Raw genomic sequence first — 14,313 nt, 5'->3', positions numbered from 1 at the left:
AACAGAAGTTATTAACCACAGAGTGAGAAATGTTCAGACTAACCAAGAAACATACAGCCATGGTAATTAACTCACTTTTGGCGATAACAGAAACAGACATTGCTGTGTGCAGTGATTAGTCTCCTGTGGTCATTTCTCTCAGCTGCCCTCGTTGTCTAGTCCCAGTCCCATTTTGTCCCTCTCGGAGATCAATTGATTTTCAGTGGAGCACAAACACCCTTAGACATCAGAGGGCCACTGGGAATTTGCTGGTTTCTGTGTGCAGAATCATATGAATGACAATCTCGACTCTAGAATGGGGGAGAAGGCAGGGTATCCTATTACTTACTAAGGACCTACTATGTTCCGGGCTTTAAACTCATTTACTTAATTCTTACTCTTCTAGTAGATGGTACTATTCTCATTTTGCACATGAATAAACAGAGACTCTGAGGGTTAAGTATCATGTAAGCTTATAACTATCAGTGGCTGAGTCAGGATTTGAACTCAGGTTGACCTGAGCCAAAAGCTTTCTCAGTAAAGAGCCTATGTCTTACCAAGAGCCATAGGTAGGGCTCTGAGGTGCTGTCCTTAAACAGAAGGAATGGGGAGGGTGGGTGGCATTAGCAGTTTCAACACACACCTGGAGATCTAGGTGGCACCCTGCACTGTGACCACTTAGAGATAGTTTTTCTACTTATACCATAGACCAAAACGGCAGAAATACAGAACAGAGGAGAAGGGAATCCCAATAGGGAAATTCTAAGATGAGATGTGAAGGTTTTTAAAATTTATTTATATATATGATTTTTACATTCTAAGATATTACAGAGCAGTTGGGGGGGAGGGCAAGAAGGAAAGGGGGAGGGAAATAGGGTGAGGAGGGGGTGTGGTTGAGACATGTGGCACTCCCCTGGAATGAGGATTTTTTTATTTGTCAAAGTAGAGTGAGCCCACATCTGCACCCCTGCCAGACCTCCCTCAGATGGTGCTGCCTTGGGCACAGCCACATGTTCTCTGGGGACGTACTCTGAGAGCCTGCTGGGAGGGAGTGGTGTCAGGTGGAAAGACGATTTGTTTGTGCTCTTGAAGACCTCAGTAGGAGCCCAGCTCTGACACTGACTAATTGTGTGATCTCGAACAAAGTTACTCACCACTGGGAACCTCGGTTTTCTCCTCTGTAAACCAGGAAATACTTGACCTGTCCAACCTACAGGGTTGTTGGAAGAACAGAAGAAGATAATGTATGTCAGTGCTTTATAAATCAGAAAATGTTCTGTAAATAATTACTATTCCCAAAATGAGGGAGCTAGATAGTCTCAAGGGTCCATCCCTGTCTCAAAATTGATAGGACTATAATCAACATTTTTGGTGAAATCCTTCACTTATTGATATTTGGATATGAGCCCAGGCATGCATTATTTTGATTTTTATTCATGTGCCTTTGGTAGTCTTTTTTTTTTTAATTATTTTTTTTTCTTCTTTCCTTGAATTCTATTTAGCTGGTGGGTTTTAATTTAGTGTTTGTGATTAAGTTTTTTATTTTGTTTGATTGTATTTTTGGCTTAGAATAAAAGAGTCGTCTATTCTAGTATGCCCCATAGTCTGTCCTGGCCTGACGTTCCTAACTCTAATGTCTTTTATTTTTCCAGATATGGCCTCAAGGTGGACATCTGGGCAGCTGGTGTCATCACTTACATCCTGCTGTGTGGTTTCCCTCCATTTCGTGGGTATGGGCAGCGACCTTTTATCTGGCACCAAAAAAGCGTTTCTCTATTCTGCAAATGATCCGTTTGCTCTTGCACAGAGCAGCCTGCAGCAGGAAAAGATCATACTAAGAACTTTCCTTGCAACGCCTGTCATTTTCTCCATGTTGTGCATGCTAACTTATATGCCTTCCATAAGTCTTCCTTCATATAGATTAAAAACTCATTCCTTCTTAATTTACCAAAACAGTTCCATATTGATATTTTCAGTTGCTTAAAAACACACATTTTACAGATATATGGGAAAAGGAAGGGCCCCAGTGCATAAGAATGTCATAACCTGAGTTGACATTTTAGTGCTGTTTTTTCCTTGTCGTTCATCTAAACAGAAGTGGGGATGACCAGGAGGTGCTTTTTGATCAGATTTTGATGGGGCAAGTGGACTTCCCTTCTCCGTACTGGGATAATGTTTCCGATTCTGCAAAGGTAGGTCTCAGTGCCTTCCTCTTCCATATGCCCTGTGTGTCTACATGGAATTATTGATTCCAAATCATTGTGTGCAAACAGACTAATAGTATCATAAATATGATTTCTGTACACATTTTAGCTGTAATTTCTAGGTTTTGCAGGATTTCACAGTCATCGAGTTATCTGTTAGTAACTGTCCCAACAGGTGCTTATCAAGTGCCTCCACCTCACTGGCTTCCTCTCCCCCGGTTGTCACTCCAGTGACGTGGCTATAACCCCTCGCTGTGCCCCACCCTCGCCAGGCTTGAGCCCACTTCAGACTTCTGCATGGCGTTTTGCTTCACTTCTTTCAGGTCTTGACTTAATGTCATTTCTCAGCGAAGTCTTCCCAGACCACCCTGTTTCCAATTGCAGCTCTTAAACCACACCTGTCTCGCCTAATCTTCCTCTTCTGCTTTTTTCTATAGGCCTTACACCCTTATGTCGATCTGGTATACCATCTAACTACCTAGCTCTATCTCTCTACCTTTCTAGATCACTAGAGCCATATGGATAGGTGGTTAGGTCTTATTTCTATAGTTCATTTCCAAACTCTCCCCACTAGAATGCAAATTCTTTGTAGGCAAGGATTTTCGTCTATTTTGTTATTGATATATCATCAGTGCCTGAATCATGAAAAGTACATAACTGGTGTTCGATATATATTGAATAAATAAATAAATATATGAGTGAGTGAATTAATCAATTAACTAATAAAGGGAAGAAAGCTCAACCTCAATGTAGGTTAAAAGATTGAGAACGACTTTACGGGGAAGCTATGATTTAAGTTGAACCCTGAAGGATATCCAAGATTTAGAGGCCGAAGGGAACAAGGCGTACGGTTTTTTCCCATCAGACTAAAAGACCGACCTCGAACGTGTATGGTGGTGATGGCTGCAAACAGTGTGAATGTACTGAACACCACTGAACTATGCACTGAAAAATGGTTAAAGTGGTAAATTTTGTGTATATTTTACCACCTTTTAGAAAATAATGATAACGGATCAACCTGTAAGAAAACTGGAAACATCATACATTGAGATATTAGTCACCTTGGGGGAAAAAAGGAAAACCTTTTAATTGATCTTTTTAAAATTTATATTGTCTCCAAGCACTGACTTCAATTTTTGAAAATTTAATGTTGAGAAATAATTATCCTGTGGTCGTTCAATGTGTATGCCTTTCCTTTTGCTATGTCCTCAGTGTGAGTTCAATTTAAAAACCAGCCCCTCAGACCTGCCCACTTTGTATAGAAGATAATGTGTGTTGGATGCAAGTCTCATTTTCTTCTGCTGTCTAGGGGCCTGCCTCTGGATTTAGGAAAATGTAGGGATTGAGAGAAGTGTCAGAGGAAAGGTCCAAGGTTTAAGGAGGTGGGAAGATACAGCTGCCGAGGTGTGGGTGGAGTGTTTTCACCTGTAAGCAGCTCTTCAGGAATCTGCTCAGCTCTCAGTGGCGTCACTTCCTAACAGTCCTTGATGAATAAGACCATGTCCTGTGCCCCCACGGCACCTGGCAAAGGGCATCACAAACAGCAGGTGCTTGAATAAGTCCTGGTCCGAGTTAGAAGGAGAATGAAGAAAGCTGAGGTAGACTCTATATCAAAGGAAATAAATCATCTCCACCCGAGTGGTCTCAGGGCCCATGTATGTAAGGACGTGGATATCACACTTCCAACCGTCTCGTTATGTGGGAACCTCTACTACGAAGTGGATAAATGTGTGACAGAGTCATCATTAACTCAAAAGCTGTGCCTTCCTTTTCCAAATCAATTTGACTTCATGGGGAAGTTTCTTTAATTTCAGAATTGTCAACTCATTTACGTCAATAATTCTATTTTCTTTGTATCAATTAGTCTGGAAATTTTTGAAGCAATTTTAACACATTTCCTTGAAATTCTTTGGCTACTAAAGAATAGTTCTCTCTATTTTACCAAGTAGCTGTTAGCAGTTCCGTCTTTCCTCATTCCTTTCTTTCAAACCTAAATTTGCCATCTTGAAATTAGGGGAAAAAATCCATTTTTCCATTTAGCTGCCAAAGTAAAAATTTAATTAAGTGTCGTTAAAATGTGACTTCTCTATTAAGCTAATTAAGAAATCTGTCTTTAAAGTGCAAAACCCTAGACAAAGAAAGTAATATTTCTTTAACTTGTATAATTTCTTTCCTACTAAAAATATTTTTATGAAATTGATTTTAATATTAATTTTATTATTTTTCCACCAACGCAAGCTACTTATTTGTAATTCCAAATGTTCAGCTTTCTTTTAACTTTTGAAGACGTTATTTAGGTAGCTATGGGTAAGTGGAGTTGATATATTTAAGATTTAGAGCTTTTACAAATGCTTTTCCAAACTAAAAGAGAACGCGTGCATTTGTAAACACCTAGATTTTCACCTTAAAAGTTAGATAAATGGGATCTCACGTTCCCCTTTGCAGGAGCTCATCACCATGATGCTGTTGGTCGATGTCGATCAGCGATTTTCAGCCGTACAGGTCCTGGAGCATCCCTGGGTTAACGTAAGTGACTTGCTCCCTGCCCTATATTCACTCCTCATGTCCCTTTTAAAAACCATTTGCAGATTTCCTAATGATATGATGCTGCCTCCTGTTTAAAGTGTTGGGTTTGGGTTTGTTCCTCCCCGTCAAATATGCCAGGGCAGTTACAGGATCTTAGACTTGTTCCCTGAGGGTATCTGATGTCTCCGTGTCATTTGATTCTTGTAGGATTGCCTCCTAACTGGGGAGGTGCACGTGGTCGCTACCCCCACCCCACAACCTACTGTCTGTGAACCAGATTAGGAGTAAATAATCATCATTAAGACAAAGCAGATTTTCTGACTTAGTCTTGCTTTTTGACATTCCTACCAAAAGTACAAGTGACCAAAAGGTGTCTGCATCTAGCTGGGAGCACTCCAGCACAGCACTCCTCAAATATGAGCATGCTGACAACTCACCTGGACCTGGACATCTGCTTAAAATGCAGATTCTAATGCAGTAGGTTTGAGGCTCTGCATTTCTAAAAGCTCCCAGATGATGCCTCTGTGGCTGCTTTTTGAGTACAAGGGCCTAACGATATTTCTTCAGCTATAAAAGAATTCTCCAGAGCAGTCTCATTATTTTTAACCCTATGTCTCTCTACAACAGATTGATAAGATTTGTTTTGATTAATAGTAAACAGCTAATGCAGAGTGCCTTACTCCCAAAGTCTGCCAGCACCATTTTAAGCACCTTGGATATATTAACTGACTGTGTTCTTCCTGACAACTTTATAACTTTATAACCTAGTCACTACTGTAACCCACATTGACAGATGGGGAAGCTCCATAACTAGGCTGAATGGTTCTTATTGCCAGTATAGAAGACAAAGATTTGGATATAGATACGGACATGCACGTAGGAATGGACAACCATAAAACAGCTCATTGATAAACATCTTGCCAGCCTCTCTACTGTACTGAATGATCTGGCTGTAAGTTGAGGGCAACAAAATATTTCATTTCTCCAGATTGTCGCCTTGATGAGTAGTCAAGTGTTTTTTTCCCAAAATAACTAATTACTGAGGACAAGGCGTGATTGAAAACACAGTCAACATGTGAGGTGACAAGAGCTTGGGATCTTGCTCATGTTTTGCCACTTAATGACCAAGGACCTAGGCTCCAGCACTTTCACATCTGAATGTGATTCTTCACACACCACTGGGACGTTACATGAGTGTATGAGAGAAAAACATATATGAACATGAGCACGTAGAAATGTGAGCTGAGGTTTAAGTTTTTTCACATAGCAGAGCTTCCCAACCGGTGTACAGATGTGCAGAGATACTAATCCTCTCAGCCCCTGGGGTAGTGGAGCAGGGCAGACACTGTCCAGGAGAGGCCTCTTCCAGCCACAGGGACCTTTGCATGTACCCCAGGTTGTTAAGCAAAAATTATCCTTTTCTATGATGCAGGAAGGTTTAGGAAGCATCTTATGTGAGCCTAATTACAAACGTATAAGATAGGCAGGGTGGGAATTATTGTACCTATTTTACAGATGAGGAGACTGAGGCTGTGGAGGATGATGTGCCCAAAGTAGCCAAGCTTGCGATTGAGCCAGAATTTGCAGCCAAGTAGCATCACTCCAAGCCCATCTGCTTTAAAGTCCTAAGCACCACACTGCACCACAGCTGCCCTCCCTTTGTTGTAGATGGAAGCACTGTAAATATTGTAAAAGAACTTAGTATGGACATGGGCGTTGTTGTAATGATTCTTAACACAAGTTAGCAACCTTTCCAAAGTAACTTACCTAGGTCGTGGTGCCTTTCCCTTAGGTGTGCAGGGCGGGAGAGGCACAGCCAGCTGCAGCCTCTCTCGGTGGCAGCAGTTGGTTCTGACTAATCTACGTGAGATAATTAGAACGTGGTTCTCGTAACACCAAGGTCAAGGGTGCAGATCCCTGCACTGGCCAGCAGCCAAAACCAAAAAATAATAATAATAAATTTTAAATAAATAAATAAAAGCCCACAGAACACAAATTGTTGAATCGCCTATTAGCCTGGGGAGACTGAGACAGGATGACCACATAGAATAAACTGGAAAGTCTGAATTTGAAATATGGACTTTGAAAGTTCATAAAGAGCCATAGAGGAAAGCGATTTGTAGATGACAAATAGCCATTTTGGACTTCTAAATACATTTTCATCAAAGGACTACTGCGTGCCAGACCTACCGTCCAGGAGCAATGTCTGACACAAGCAGACAGTTACAGGGCAGTGGACAAGGGCTACCCCAGCCAGCCTCTGTGGGCAGGGTGTCAGGGAAGGCTTCCTGCAGGAGATGCCAAAGCTCGGTCCCAGGGGGGGCCCTGGCAAGATGTGGATATTTGCTGGATGATAGCTCTGTGAATGTGAGCAAATCTGACTATAGACATGAAGGGTCTGAGTGCTGAGAACACCATAATACCTTACCCTGATTCCAAACCACATGGCCCCATATCAATAATATCCAAATGCAACCAGGGTAAAGAAATAAAATTAAGAGGCTCTGGCTGTTACCTGTGAAAAACTAGGCTGCTCATTTTCCTAGGGGCACATACACTTACATCAGCAGTAACTTTCTCCCTCTTCAACCTGCTCTGTGCAAATTCTACACATGCTCCCACTTTTCTCGTAATTAGGTCCCATGGCTCCCTCTGGAACTTGGACTTCTGTCATTTTAGTTTTCCTTCTCAGATTCCCTAAAAACATTTCCTAAAAGCAAGGATAACATTTAAGTAATCATCTAGGAGATTTAAAACTAAAAAAACATCCTGTGTATAATTCAAGCAGATTTTACATTCTAAGAGAAGAAAATATACTGGTTTTTGCAAAAACTTTTTTAAAACTGGATATATAAAATAGCCACTTAACTTTTGAAATTATTTTTATGTAGAAACTAAATCAGAAAACTGATTGTTTTCTTTGCCTCAAAAAAAGAAAATGAAAAAGTAAGCTTTCACAACTATCACTTAGTTTTTGTTGAGGTCTGTCAATGCAACAAATAAACAACCAAGCAATTGATGTAATAAACTAGGAATTTAAAAAGGATATCCATTTAACAAGACGTTTTGCATTTTGCAATCAAATTATATCTGATCACGACAGAGGATACTACCTAAAGGGGAGAGAAGTAATGATAATTTTGTGAATCTGATGGAAGTCGTCAGGAAGCTCTTCCTGTGCTCTCATCAGTTCTAATTTTCTCTATCGCTTGTACAGTGACCTTTTCACCTGGCACACTTGGAATTGAAAAGGCAGTGTCTCATGAAACAGAGTCGAGCATAAGGGCAATAGAATCGAAAAACCTGGTCAGCAAAGTCACTTGTTTTAACCTCGTTCCAGGAGCCTTCTCTAAGCTCACATTTATTTTCATATTCTCCGGGTTCAAACCCCGCTGTGCTCCTCTGTACCCTTGACTTCTACTCTGCTGTTGGAAGAGTTGTGAGTGAGACCTCTCTGTGGGGGATTCTAGGGAGCCAGGTGAACAAAGCATGTCCCTAGGCAACCACGTGTCTGGGAGAGGAATGGAGACTTCCGCAGCAGCACCAGCTCACCCAACCTTGGAAGTCATTTCTCTCCTCTGAACCCATTTTCCTACCTGTGAAATAGAGAAAATGGAGAGAGGATCACGTATTTGAAAGGCCTGAGAGTACGAACTTAAGCCCTAGCCCTTCTAGGTACTTTAAATAAATATTTGGTGAATTCGAGCCTGATGAAATGCAAATTGTGACCAATGTTGGTGTATGAGAAGGAGGAAAACTTCTCATTCAAAAAATATCCTGCTTGGGTGTCACAGACTGATGGAGATAATTTGTGCATTATCAGCTCTGTTGCTTTCTCCAGGATCACAGCTACCTCCTTTAATGTATTTGCAAAATACCAACAGGGATTGTGCCGGCTAAGTGTATATCCCTTATTGCCTATCTAGTGGAGAACCATATGACATAGGCACATATAATATAAGAAAGGAATAGGTAATAATATATCTTGATCATTCCAGGGATTGGGGAGAGAGTTGAGTCACTTTCTCCCAAAATGGTGCTTTATTGATAGAAAGGGTAGGTTAGTGATAAGTTCATCAACTGAACTAACATTTCAAAAAAATTCTTATTTGTAATTAGGATCAAATTATCATTTTTGTAATATTTCGAATACATTGCTATCATTGCATTTTTATTTTCAAAATTTTGACCTATTTTATTCCATGTTATTCTCCTGATACTCTAGCATGCTATAATTCTGTGAATCTATGTTTAACCCCAAGTAATTTTCCCACTTTTGCTGATGAGGAAAGTGAGGCTCAGTGGAGTGTCTAGCACAAGGTCTGGTGCCTGGGTTTTGCCTCCAGGGATTCTGATTTAACTGGTCTGCTCTGACATCTGGGCATCGGGACTTTTAAAAGCTCCCAGGTGATTACAATGTGAGACCAAGCTTGAGAACCCTTGTTTTCGTGGAATGGACTGGTTTAAATAAGTCAAGTATAATTATTTAGCCAATTCAAGACTTCCTATCACCTTCCTGGCCTTTAAATTTTATTTTACCTCCTTTTTCTCACCTACATACATTTTTGAAGAGATACTACTAAGTCAGTGTATTAAAAAAGAAAAAAGAACAAGCGAAAGAAGAAAAAATAGTAGACTGGATCACCTCCCAGGATATTTCATGCTTACTAATAAAAATCAGCCCTGCCCACACTATGCATTTATCTTATTGTGGTGGAAGAATTTGTTAGACATTAGATGAACCCCAATGACACTGTAATAATCTATAAAACCACTTTTATCTATATTCATAAACTATAAATGATAGCATAGAATTTTACTTTCCACTGGGGCGTCTTGTCCTCTTTGCTCCAAGGTGAACCTTGGTTTACTTTGCATTTTCAACCCCCCTGCAGTGTGAACTGTAGACACAGAGGATGCACAGGGCCATGCTGAAGGGGGTTGGAGGTGCTGGGGTGCTGTAAAGCTGGGGATGGTTTACAAGAATCAAGGGGCAGCTCACTGGGAGGTGAAATGGAACTGCTATTGAAGAGTACACTAATGCACTTGGAATTGTTCAAAACTAGAGCGGAATATTCTGGTAGTAAACTGCTCAAGACTGCCTTGCTCCTCATAAATTTATAGATATTCTTAATAATGGAGTCTGGCAATGAATATACTGAAAACCAGATCCACAATTCAAAACCAAAAATCCATGAGGGGAGGAGGATTTTCTAAAGCATGACTCCTGGAATGGTTTCCCCAAGGAAAGAGGGGAATTCACTCGACTGAGTGACCTCACATCCGAGCCCCCACACCCCTGCCCACAGCCCCTCCCCAGCAACCCCTGGAGAAATGCAGACCAGGAGGCTAGATCTCCTACAGACAGCTGGGAGAGTTCATTTTCCATTTTGCAAACTAATTTTGTTCTTGTCAGTTGCAATGCTCTTCCAAATGGTGGAGGGGAATTTCTAAATCTAAAACCACCAACCTCAAACCACAACCAGCCTGCATCAAACTTCAGAAACTACTCCCGAACCAGAACGTATGGTAATAATACTGTAACTATTTGTAAAATACTGCCAGGTTTGTCACATTTAGAAAATTCATAGCACATTTTTGGCACATAATCTATTCTGAATAATGGTAATAAAGATGTATGTGTGTGTATATGTGTGTGTGTGTGTGTGTGTGTGTGTGTGTGTATGTTTTTAACAGCTCTATTTATTTTATTGATGCAAGACAGTAAGTTAACTAAATCTCTATCATCAATTTGTTTGACCCAGGTACAGATTAGATCCCTGCAAAGCCAGTTGTTTGTCTTTTAATCCAATTATGCTGAAAGCCTTTGAAATTTATATGGAAATGCTGCAGACTTTTTCTTGCCATGGGGTGTGAGTGTGTGTTACGTACGCTAACTAAGATACCTTATTTCATTGGGGAAAAAGTTCTGAAATGTTTTAAGATTTACGAAGTCGAAAGCATCTCTGACAACTTGGGAGAGTTGTTTTAAAGCTGGAGGCCTAAAGCTCCAGGCCCCAGCATCTGAAAGAGTTGCCAGGAGCCTTGACAGGAGATTAGGACCAGGACAGGGCTGGGAAGTGATAGTGAAGTCCATCGTGAGGTGGTAAGAAGGCGAATGCTGAGCTCAAGAACTGGCAGGGAATGAAAAATAGGGTAAAAATAAATTTTTGGCAAATATGGCAATGGTGGGGGACCGAGAAGGAGGGGAGATTATTCAGCAAGAGATGAATTTCCCTCTGTAAGTTAAGTAGGGGCTGCTTCTAAAGAAACCGAGTTATTTTGCTCCCCATCGAGCCCAGGCCAGTCACAGGACCACACCATTGCTCAGGGCAACTTCATTTCAGCCAGACCTTCCAGCACTGCGTGCCACACACGGGATCCTAGAGTCCTGGCCCTACTAGGTCATTTTGCCACATTTTTAGTGGGTACCCAGTCTCTACTTGCCATAGAAGTTTCTAACTATTTTCCACAGGGCCCTGTGAAGTGTTCAGTGTCCCTTTTATTGACTTCCAAATGCTTCCTAGGCTCTATTAAGTGCCATGCCAATATTCTCTGGTTTTTCAGCCCCTGATTTAAATCTCATTCCCCCTCACCATTGTGCAACTTTCATATGGCAAGGTGGTTCATGGAGTATTTTCACTTCCATGAGGAGCCCTTTGTAGCTGGATGCTGTGCTGGGAAGTGCCCTCAACTGATGCTGTGTGGTGTGGTTAAAAGGACACAGAGTTTCAGACTGGGACAGTCCTGACTCAACCCCCTTGCAGCTATGTGACCTTGAGTAAATGATTTCATCTTGCTGAGCCTCAGTTTGCTCCTCTACAAAATGGGAGTGATGGTGCATATGGAAGCTCATAGACTGAGGATGAAGGAGATCGTGTATGTAAATCATTGTCAGCACGGGCCACGTGATGCTACACACTTGCGTCCCCCTCCTTTCCCTGCCGTTCTCTTTTGACTCGCCTCCACTACACCTCAAAACAATTTCACCCATTCGTTCCTTATTTCTCTGGCCTCAGAGAGAGATACACCTGCACCTCCCGAGGCCGGCCGCTTTATTCCCAGCCTCCACCCTGCCCTCACCCTTATCCCGTCTTCCAACTCTCCCTTGCCACTAGCCTCTCATCCTGATACTACACATATGCTCGAGTTTCTTTTGTACTAAAAAATGAAAACCTTCCCTCAACCTGCTTCCCAATCATGCTTTTCAAACTACTTTATAATCAAAAGCTCATAGAAATCACTTTGCCCAAGGTAGCCTGCAACTCTCTTAAGAGCTGGTTAGAAGCACGTGTCATCTTGGGCATGAGGCCCAGTGGGCACCGCTGTGTCAGGCGGCCCCTCGCATTCAGGCAGGACCCCCAACTATGCCAGCAGTGTAGCACTAACATTTGTAGGACTGTCAGCACCATCGCATACCTTGTCAAATGTTTAAGTATTCTCAGAAATACCGACAGTTTCCAAGAGCTGTTGTCTGATTTCAATTCCAGTGGCCTGTTTCATCCACCATTTTTAAAAAGTGTTTTTAAAACACACCATTAAATTCACCCTTGTGTTTGAAACTCTGAACTGCATAATCCCAATTATTGGTGATTATCGTGGACTTCTCTTTCACTTGTAGAGTTGGGAACCAGATGGTTGCTGTCAAATGTCTGAGTAAAGGGAGAGTCGCCCTTCACATTTCTTCCACCTGCGCCCCTCTTATTAAGAAGCACTGCTTTATTCCTAATTTAGAGGGAGCTTCAGTCCCTGGACCTTTGGGTACTTTGGCTAGTCTTTCCCTGTTCTTTCAGCTTGCTCTGCCATGACTCCCCACACAAGCCTTAGCTGGAGATGCACTGGTGACTCGTCACCACTCGTACCCCTGCACACCAACTACCACCCCCCGCCTCCCCACCCGCCAGCGCGCTCGCCATCATTAAGGGTCAGGTCAGATCCCACAGCCCTCACGAAGTCTGCTCTGGCTGTTCACAGCAGAAAATACGTCCTCTCTCCTCTGAACTCCTTTGGTGTTTCTAGTTGAGCCATGAGGCTGCGCTGCTTTGTGACCGCTCTTACTTATCTAGTTGACCTGCTTCCCTATTTGACATGGTGTGTGGGTATTCTGTCTCCCAATTAGCCTGAAAGGTTCTGGTGGACAGAGATCATTTCTTCTTCTACCTCCTGCCATCCCTAACCTAGCCCCTGGCATAGTAGCTACTTCCTGTGTCCCTGTTTCTTTTCCCTCACCAAGTATCACTCCACTGTTACCCTAATTGATTTTCACTTTATTTCTGACTCTTTCCACAAAACAGGCTTTTTTTTTTATAATTCACTCTGTATGATGAGAAAAACCTCCTTCCTCCACATCTGGTTTCAACTATCTTCATAAGCATATTCATTATTTTCGCTTCTAGTCATTAGGCAGTAAGTCCACGAATATCATAAATTGAATATCCACTGTGTGCAAGACACTAAACCAAGTGCTTATAATTAAAGATTACAAAAAACTTGGAAGGCATGGTACAAAAAGGACAAGCGTGTGTGTGTGTGTGTGTGTGTGTGTGTGTGTGTGTGTGTGTGTGTGTGTGTGTGTGTACGTACATAAATTACATCAAAAAATATAAATAGTGCAAATTGATATAATGAAAAAGCATTAGAGGTTTACAGAAGAGCCATTAGAATGGATTGTGCTTAACTGACGAAAAATGTCTTAAAACAGATCATTCAGACCCAAGTTTTGAAGAGAAAAGAGGGAAACAGGGTCCGGAAGAGCAGGGCTCATGCCTGTTTTTGCTTGCCATCATTTTCCCACCACCTGCGAGAGTGCTGGGTCCACTATAGACCTGCAGCTAATATCAGTCAAGTAAATGAATAGCCAAATGCTAAAAGAAGAAGTCAGTCCCATGTGGAGAGACCAGCTCATGCAAAAAAGAACAAGCACATTATGCTTGCAAAACAGCAGATTTGTTTTCCTGGGTGGAACCAAGAAATTACAAGCAAAATAATGGAGAAAAAGGACAGTAGAAAACTGATGAAAGGCATGGAATGTCTTGCCAAGATTTTGGTTTTAACAGATAGCAACAAACACTTTATTATCCATTCATTCGTTTATGCCACAATTATTTATTAAGCATCTACTACATGCCAAGACACTATGCTAAGACCTGGGGATTCTATAGTGAACAAAACACAGTCTCTGCCTTCAGGATCATGCAGGCTTTTCATCATGAACTAGTAAGTGGTGGCACATATTTATGACCCTGGTTATTGTTATTCTAACAGTTGTTAGTACAGGAGAGCAATTTTTCCAGCCTCAGTCATAGACGGCTCCAGTAGAGAGCAGGAGCCTTAGTCAAAATGAGCTCCAATGTGGAATACATCATAACAGCAGATGATTTGAAGGCAGCAGGAGGATTTAAAACTTAAGGAAGAACTTTCTGCCTGGAAGGTTGTCTGGGATTATAGAATGGCCGATTGAGCAGCTGTGGACAAGCCTGAGTTTATTTATGGGCCATGCATGAGCCCAGGTCTGCCAGTTTTCTTGGCATTGGGTCTAAATGATGGGCTAAGAGAAAATTTTTTTTTTAAAAAGGATGATTTTTTTTTTTTTTTTTTTTTTTTT

The 14,313-nt window shown here is 41.6% G+C and overlaps 1 protein-coding gene across 1 annotated transcript in view; it reads left to right on the top strand.

The window, feature by feature from the left end:
* Positions 1-14,313, top strand: part of DCLK1 (doublecortin-like kinase 1) — a 69,600-nt gene that overhangs the window by 46,988 nt on the left and 8,299 nt on the right. Inside the window, exons 9-11 of the mRNA XM_008590325.1 lie at positions 1,632-1,709; positions 2,075-2,171; positions 4,629-4,709. Of these exons, the coding sequence (XP_008588547.1) occupies positions 1,632-1,709; positions 2,075-2,171; positions 4,629-4,709 (256 nt within the window). The remainder of the gene's footprint in view (positions 1-1,631; positions 1,710-2,074; positions 2,172-4,628; positions 4,710-14,313) is intronic.

This window comes from Galeopterus variegatus, unplaced genomic scaffold, assembly GCF_000696425.1.
Source record: "Galeopterus variegatus unplaced genomic scaffold, G_variegatus-3.0.2 Scaffold5995, whole genome shotgun sequence".
Lineage (NCBI taxonomy): Eukaryota > Metazoa > Chordata > Mammalia > Dermoptera > Cynocephalidae > Galeopterus > Galeopterus variegatus.
This window is presented reverse-complemented; position numbering and strand designations above follow the sequence as displayed.